Below are 8,074 nucleotides of genomic sequence, written 5' to 3'. Positions count from 1 at the left end.
AAAAGATTTACTGCCCTTGACCTGTCACACCCACCAAACCTGCCAGTATTTCTGTGGCTCAAGCCTACCTCACTGTTTGTACTGTCTGGAGTATGCTATTGAGAATCCTAGAATTTTGTCTTTAAATTGAATACTTTCTGGTATTCTATTTAAAATAGCAGGTGGGCTTTAAACCTTTTTAATTAAAAAAAGAAAAGCATGTGGGCTTTTTACATGTCTGATTTAGTAAATAAATACAACATTAACTTAGCCTCCTGATAGTTGTTGTAAACCCTATTGCCATTTTATGTCTCATCTGGACAAGAAGATATTTTTGTATTACAAAAAGAATGAATGAGACAACTGAGAGTCCTTCTCAGGCTCACAATGAGCACTTAAAAAACGATCTGCCATTATAAAAATATCCTGGGTGGTATTACTGGTGTAACTGGCACTCCAAATCAGAACAGCAGTGCAAGATAGGTGCTATCATTAAATCTGTAAATAGGTTTTCCTGCACATCATCTGTGGATCCTTCCTCTCCCTGTTCATCCTAATGAAAAATGCTAAGAGGTAGACTGCAGGACTTCAATTTCAGTGATATATAGACAGAACTGTTTTTTTCAGGAAAAAACATGTGAAGTTGGTGATATTTTTCTTGAATTGGTGAGATTCTTGATCCCCAAACTGACCATTTGTCTTCTTGCCCAGTTAGTATTACACTTCTGTTTCATCCTGTTTCTGAGTTGAAATTATGTACACATTATAAATAGTTATGATTTTGCTAGGAGAGCATGCCAGTTTTTCAAGTTAACTTGGGTTAAGATGTGGGCGTTGAATAGCAGTCTCTTTCTAGCCTGCCACTGATTTTGGTTTTTGGTGTGTATTTTGTTCTGGTAGTGTGTTTCATGTGCTGAATGGTTTTAGCTTGGTCGATGTTTAACAAAAAGAAAGTTAGCAGTATAAACATCAAGGAAAATATAAAATAAAATTAAGCCAACACAGTGGAGAAGGATATATAACCATGTTTTTAATCACTCATAATTTCCTAGCAGAATTAAGACATTTATTTATTTCACTGCTGGTATTAGAAAAATAGATGGTTTCCTTTCTCAGTATTTGGCAATATCTCTTCTGCCTGCTGTTGGAGCCAGATGACCACATGCTGACACATTTAGAGGTTCCTATTTGTGTGTAGAAAACAATTCCTACTATTTGTGTGTAGAAAACAATTCCTACAAGAAGTCAGCTACATAGCTTTTTTTTTTTCTGTTTCATTTCAGGCACAATAGATTTGGAGTTCTTTATGACCCCTGCTCATATTGTGTGACTAGGTCTAATCAAGGTACAAGAATTTGCTCCAAACTCTAATTTCAGATTCAGTGTTCTGTCTTCTTTTTGAAGTTCCAGTTCTTGAAATCAACTACATAATATGGTCATATTCTGTGTTAAAAAAAAATACAAATGGGTTTCCCTTATAAGTGAAGAAGAAGCAGCTAAAAGCTGACCCCGGTCTGTGATATGAACTTGCAGAGAATACAGCAAAGGCCAGACAGTTGTACAGATTTTTTTAAGATTACACATTTAAAGTAAGTTTAATCTATTTTAAGGTATGATTTATGATTTTTGAACTCTTCTAAATTGGTTTGGATTGGAAGGGACCTTAAAAATCATCCAGTTCCAATCAGCCTGTCATAGGCAGGGAACCTTCCACTAGACCATTTCACTCTGAGCACCATCAAATTTGGTCTTCTTCGGAAGGTTTCTCAGTATCACAATTTCCATTTGCTACCTAAGATACCACTGTTAAACCTAGATTGCTGTCTGTACAAATCTTTGGAGATTTAGTACTTGCCAAAATCAGAGGATGAGAGACATTTGTCATTAAGACAATTAGGGTTAGATTGCTTACCCTATTTTTTTTTAAAGCATGTTTTATAATAAATTATATTTAAGTGTTGACTTAGTACCAACAGTCAGCCAGCTTGACTTTACAGCATGCTATGGTGTTGGAATTCTGAAATTTAACTTAACTTTCATAGCCAGAATTTAGGAATATCACCATAATAATCAGCAAGTTTGTAATTTTCCTGTGTAACAGTTCTTCCACTAATGTCTTCTGAGCTTTTTCTAACCAGATTTCAGCTTACTTGTATTCACAGATGCACAAATATTCCTGCATTTTGCATATACTGATGCAGTTAGTTACTTGAAAATGTTTCTAAGTATTCTGTGTCAACAAGTAGAATAATATGAATCATATTCATATTCATATCAAAATAAGTAAGGATGACATAGCAGAAAGAGGTAACACAGATAATTGTAATTAATAAAAAAAGAGGAATATATTGCCCTATCACAGGAAACTAGACCAGTAAGTGTATCTCTGGAGCTTGGAACTTTGTCCTCGTATACAGCTCATTCAGGCTGGAAGGGTGTAGGGAGGTCTCTAGTCCAATCTCTTGCTTAAAGGAGGGTCAGATGTGAGATTGTACCAGATTGTTTTGAGAATCTCAAAGGGTGGACTGCACAACCTCTCTCTGCAACCTGCACTGCCTCTTGACTTATCTTCAAGTGGTAAAAAGTTGTTCCCAACATCCATCAGGAATTTCCTGTTTCGGTTGATGTCTTTTGTCTCTTGCCGTCCTGCTATGGTCTGCTGTGGTAAGCCCCCTTCCATCTTTTCCACCCTTTTCCTATGGGATACTGGAGTAAGCAATTAACTGCCCTCGAAGCTATCTGCTCCAGGGTCAAAAAGCCTCAGCCCTGCAGCTGCTGCTTGCAGATGGTCACCAACCATCTCAGTGCACCTCCCTGAACTTTGTCCAGTTTGTCAGCATCTTGTATAAAGGTCCCACAATTGAACACAGGATTTCTGATAAGGTCTAAGGAGTGCCAAGCAGTGTCTAATAAATCCTGCCCTCAATCTGCTGCCTGCTTGGACACCACCAGTCTTCCTAGCTGCAAGGATGCATCTGCTTTATGCTCAGCTCACTGCCCACTAAGCCAAGGTTTAATGAGTAGAAGGCCATTTTTATATGCACCGAGCTAGGATAGCTGCAGGTTTCCAAGTGATAGAAGGTGCTGGTATCCCTGACAGGCTTCCTTTGGGAAAGGATTGAGTTGGAAACACAGCTAGGTGAGGATGCTTAAGGAAAAAGAGAGGAAGAAGTCTTGCTAAGTCATACACCTTTGAGATACAGACTGTCACAAAACTGAAGGGAACCAATTCCTGAGCAGTATGGCAGATAAACGAACATGCCTGCTGTTTTATCACAATAGTTTCCACTTAAGATTTGAATAGCCTAAAAGAAAGTTGAGATGCATGTATTTAACATGGCTAATGTGCATTGCTTCCTTTTTCTGACAGATAAATAGGTTGTTTTTTCTGAAGTGTAATGAACAAGGAATATTTCACAGTTGCTTTCTCACTGGAGCCTGGCACTTGGTTTGGACTTTTGATCTCTGCTGGAGTTCAAACATTATGTAATAATAAGTAGTCATTTATAGTAAGGATTTTTTTCCCCCCATATTTTTTCCCTGTGATACACAGCATTTCTTTTTGTAATGACAGTCCACAGTGTTGTGCTCTCATGCTTGTTCTGCTGTGTGGCACCTGGCAGTGACACTTGTAAACCTTGGTAGCTTAGCTTTAGGTATTAATGTTAACCTTTTGATTTCAATGGTCTGTACTCCCAGGGAAAAGTTAAACACAAGTGAAATGTTTACAGCATCCAAGCCTTATCTGGTCACACACCTGTATGCTTTTCTTCATACTATCTATCTGTAGCTGGAAGGGGTTCTGAATCCTACAGTGGTACATCACTTTCCCCAGTAGCATATTACTCCCATCATGTCTAATTAGTGCTGAGAAAATTATTTCAAAAAAAGTAATTTATTCGCCAGATTTAGCTGCTTTACCTGCTCAGAAAACATCTTAGACCAGACTATTAATTTTTCTCATAGTTATTGGTTGTTCTGCCATCATGAACACTTTTTCCATGCTGTTACATGTGGATAGATCTGATTTTAACAGACACATGCTGTTATACAGATTTGCATGGATTGCTTCCAAAGGTCTTGATAAAATGTCTCAGCTCATTTCAGCACGATGAAACATTCTACAATGTGAGATCTCTCAACGTGAGATCTCTGAGGCGAAAGTAAACACATGGCATCAGTGAAAGGATGTTTCTGTGCAGCCCTTTTGTGCAGGACATGTCTCAGTGTATCCGCCGGCGGTGCGGTCCGACCGTGAGGGAGCCCCGGAGTCCGGGCCTTGTCCCTCCTGAGCCGGCTGCGGTCGGTCCTGCACCGCAACCCGCCCGTTTACAAATTTTCCTTCCAACAGGAGCGGAGTTTGAGGTCGGCGAGCCTGGAAAAGTCGAGGAGCTGGATTTCTTTCCTGTCACTTAACCCGCCGTTCCACAGCGTGCGGTGACACCACCGCAGTCCGGGCTCACGGTCCGGGCCTCTCGTGGCTCGGTGCCTACCCCGGCCCGGCCCGGCCCGGCCCACCTGGGGCTCCGCCAGATCCACTGCCTCCCCCGGCTCGCCCCGGGCTCCGCCAGTCCTGACATCCCCCCACGGCCGCCTCTGCGGCTCGGCTCGGCCCGGCCCTCTCCGCCGGGTGGCTGTCGGGCGCGGTGCCCGTAACCCGGCCGCCGGGCCGGGCCGGGCGGGGCAGCAGGTGGCGCGGATGTCGCTTTGGAAAGGGGCGGGCGGTGGCGCAGGCGGATGCTGCGCTCGCTCCTCCTCCTCCGTCGTCGCCGCAGCCACCGCCTCCTGCGCCTCCTCGTATCGTGGCGGTGGCGGGCAGGCTCCGGCCGCGGCCCCGCAGCTTCTCGCCGAGGCGGCGCGGCCTCCGCTCCCTCCTTCCTTACCTCGGTCGCTGCCCGGCCCCTGCGCGATGTCGGGCGGCGCGGCGAGCGCCCCTAAGCCCCTCCCGTCCTCTGGGCCCAAGTCGCTGCGGGAGATGTCGCATCCCCTGGCCACGTCCAGCAGCGAGGAGATGGGGCCGGCGCTCACCCCCAGCCCCGACCTGCTCCTGCCCCGCAGCATCGCCGACAAGGTATGTCCCGGGGAAAGGGGGCGCGGCATTTGAGGGGGCCTCTGGTGTTGAAGGAGAGCGGAGAGAAGGACTGTGTGTGTGTGTTTCCTTGACACATCCCTTTTCCCGGCTTCGTCTCCGTGGGGAGATGAAACCCTGAGCGCTGCTGACATCCATTGGAAGAGCCGCGAGCGGCTCCGGGGGGAGAAGGCATCGTGTCCCTTGCTGCGAGGGACCGGCTGGGACCCTGGTGGTCGTGCTGTCACAGGAGGGCTGCGGGAGGCAGTATTTTATTCACTGTATCTCCTGTGGCTCATACCGTCTACAGATAGGTGTAAATTTTTCAGGCATTGCTGCAGCTCTTTTGCTACCTCCTTCCTGTAGCCCTCACGGGGAAGGCTTGGAGCTGGCATTGTTTCCATATCAGCGGCTTATTTGTAATTGTCCTTTCCAGGCTGAGCTCCTGCTCACTTCTTCCCAGCACTAATACAGACAGCGTGTTCTGCAGGAGTATCTGTCTGTTTTCCCATCCCTAGCTCTGGCATATGTTCACAGGACACTAGCGAACTTAGTGAAGTGCCTTCCCCGTGGTGATAATTAGGTAGTGGTAGCATTGCTGATGCATTAGCTATGCTTGCAAGGACTTGGTGTCTCTGTAGACTACAAAGTCTTACTGAAATTTTTATGGTAGGATTTCCTGGGAGCAAGAACTTCAAGGGGTGATGTGGGTTTAAAACCAGTTCTGGCACAGCTGGTTTGTGCATTTAGGGTGTTACTGAGTTGCTGGTGGCAAAAAATGTTTGTTCTATGGCTGTTGTCCTGAGGAATACAGAGCTGTTTCTGGGTAGGATGGATTGTCTAGGCTCCAAAAGCCTTGAGGCTGTCAGCAGTATCTGGCCCAATATACTCCCATGCTACAGGAGAGTGAGTCAAGGTAGCCTGGCCTTTTCCATATTTCACCATCTGCTGTGTGCAGCTGTGATGTAGGGATTCAGCATTTCTTCCTGCCCATGTAAGGAGTCCTCTTATTGAACATTTGCCCACTGTTGCTCTAGTGAGAAGCAAGGCTTACCTTCTCTTCAGGAACTTGGGCCTTCATTTAACAAATTAGTCAGTTGATGACCTGCTGAGAAAAGGGTATGTGACTAAGGCAGGGATAGAAATTGTGGAGGATTTTGTTTGTGATAGGTGGTTTAATCATAAAACTAGGTTGTTGTCTGTAGCAAATAGAAGTTGGCAGCTGCCCTCACAAATCTTGCAGCTGAGGAGCTGCAGCTATTAGCGTGGTCCTTCCACACTGCTGTATAGCTGGTGAGAAGCAGTGTTCTGAGGAGTATCTCACACACTAAAACATCTTTCCTCTGTTGTATTAAAGAACTTCTTTGCTTTTGGAATGCAAGCAAGCTTCTCTCTGCTTTACTGCTTTGAGGTTTTGAGAAGTGTATCAGTATTCCTGACAACCTGGGAGCAGAAATAACTCTAGCTTCAAGCTGTGGTCAGCTAACTTCTCATAAGTGGGAAAGTTCTTGCCCAGTTTTTCCATAAGCAATAGAAATGAAATCCATCTTCCTGTACCCTATATGTAGTACCATTCTGTTGTAGGCACTTGGAAGCATAGAAGTACTCTAACAGACAGGGCAAAAGTAGCTGTGGTAAACAATGTTTAGATTTGAGAGCAGTTCTGTGCTTGACCTGGAAATGGCACTAGGCTATGATCCATGAAAATGAAAGGATATCCAGTAGGAAGACAATATATTTTTTTTTCCTTCTAGCTGAATTAGCAGAAAAAGCCATATGTCTTACCCTCTTAATGGACAGAGATCAACAGCTCTGGTGTATATGGGATGTCCCTTCTTCACCTTAATATTTTACACACTGACAAGAAAAATGTGGTAACTTCTTTCCCTCCTCAGAAAAAAAAAATCAGTAAACAGGTGTCGCTAGCTTTAAGGCAATACTTGTACTGTGTATTGAATAGTCTACAGAGGGAGTATGGTAAGTTGAGGTAAGCAGGTAAAACCACTTTTTGGGTGATTTGTATGTCTCAGTCTCAGAATCGCTGACTGGTTTGGGTTGGAAGGGAGCTCAAACATGATCTAGTCCAACCTCTGTGCTGTGGACTGGGATACCCCTCAGTACACCAGGTTGGTCAGAGTTCCATCTAGCCTGGCCTTGAACACTTCCAGTGTTAATCTTAAAAATCTTAATCTGATGATGGATTATTGATCTTTTGAGAGACTGGCTCACTAATCAACTAATAGTACTGAGTAACTTCAATAGCTGAGTAACAAAGGGAAGTCAGCATTCAAGTCTGACTTAAGCTTAAAGCTCTGCATTTGTTATTTATTGATTCTTGAGTAGGAGCTCTTTTAGTCTTCTCTCTGGCCTTTGTGGAGAGTCTGGAGGAGATTGGTCCAGCAGGAATTTTGGTCAAAGTCTCCTGCTTCAAAGTGTCTTTGAGTCAGTTTCTTTAAGTACAACTGTATATATCGAGGCCTACTAGGGTATCTCTTTGGGAAGAGCACTAGTGAAAATAGCTGGCTCATCACCATGAAGTGGATAATTTGCTTTTTATGGCTTCGTCATGTTTTCTCTGAGCAAATACTTCCTAAAATCTACTGCAAGCTACAAGTACCTAAGACTGAAATCCTCTGAGTGGAGAAAGTTCAGAAGTAAAGGGAGGTTTCCTGCCCATAAAGTGCTTCAATTTTAATTACCACTGCTGTATTGCATAGAAGTGGCTAAACCTCTGCCATCATTGCTTTATATTCTTTAAAGCATGCTTTGTTTTTTTTTTACTTTTTTAAAAATCCATTGAGTAAGAACACCATTTTGTCCTGAACTAGAGAAACCTGGGGAACAGGAATACCTGCCTATGTGTCTCCTTTTGGATTTTGATTCAAATACAGGAATAATTTAGTACTTCAGATCCCGTGTAACTTTAAATTCTCATAAACCTTAGGTTGCTGTTCAAGAACAGTGGCTAATGTTAGTCATTAGAAAGGAAAGGATAATCTTTTGTGCTGTTTTCTGAGGCCATCTAAG

General features: G+C 43.8%; 1 protein-coding gene across 1 annotated transcript in view; it reads left to right on the top strand.

Annotated features, from left to right (window-relative positions):
• Nucleotides 1-4,888: 4,888 nt before the first annotated feature.
• Nucleotides 4,889-8,074, top strand: part of SNX30 (sorting nexin family member 30) — a 45,273-nt gene continuing 42,087 nt past the window's right edge. Inside the window, exon 1 of the mRNA XM_062512980.1 lies at nucleotides 4,889-5,050. Within this exon, the coding sequence (XP_062368964.1) occupies nucleotides 4,889-5,050 (162 nt within the window). The remainder of the gene's footprint in view (nucleotides 5,051-8,074) is intronic.

The sequence above is a fragment of the Cinclus cinclus genome, chromosome Z, assembly GCF_963662255.1.
Source record: "Cinclus cinclus chromosome Z, bCinCin1.1, whole genome shotgun sequence".
NCBI classification, from domain to species: domain Eukaryota; kingdom Metazoa; phylum Chordata; class Aves; order Passeriformes; family Cinclidae; genus Cinclus; species Cinclus cinclus.
The sequence above is the reverse complement of the archived record's forward strand: the minus strand, read 5'-3'. Positions and strand labels throughout refer to the sequence as shown.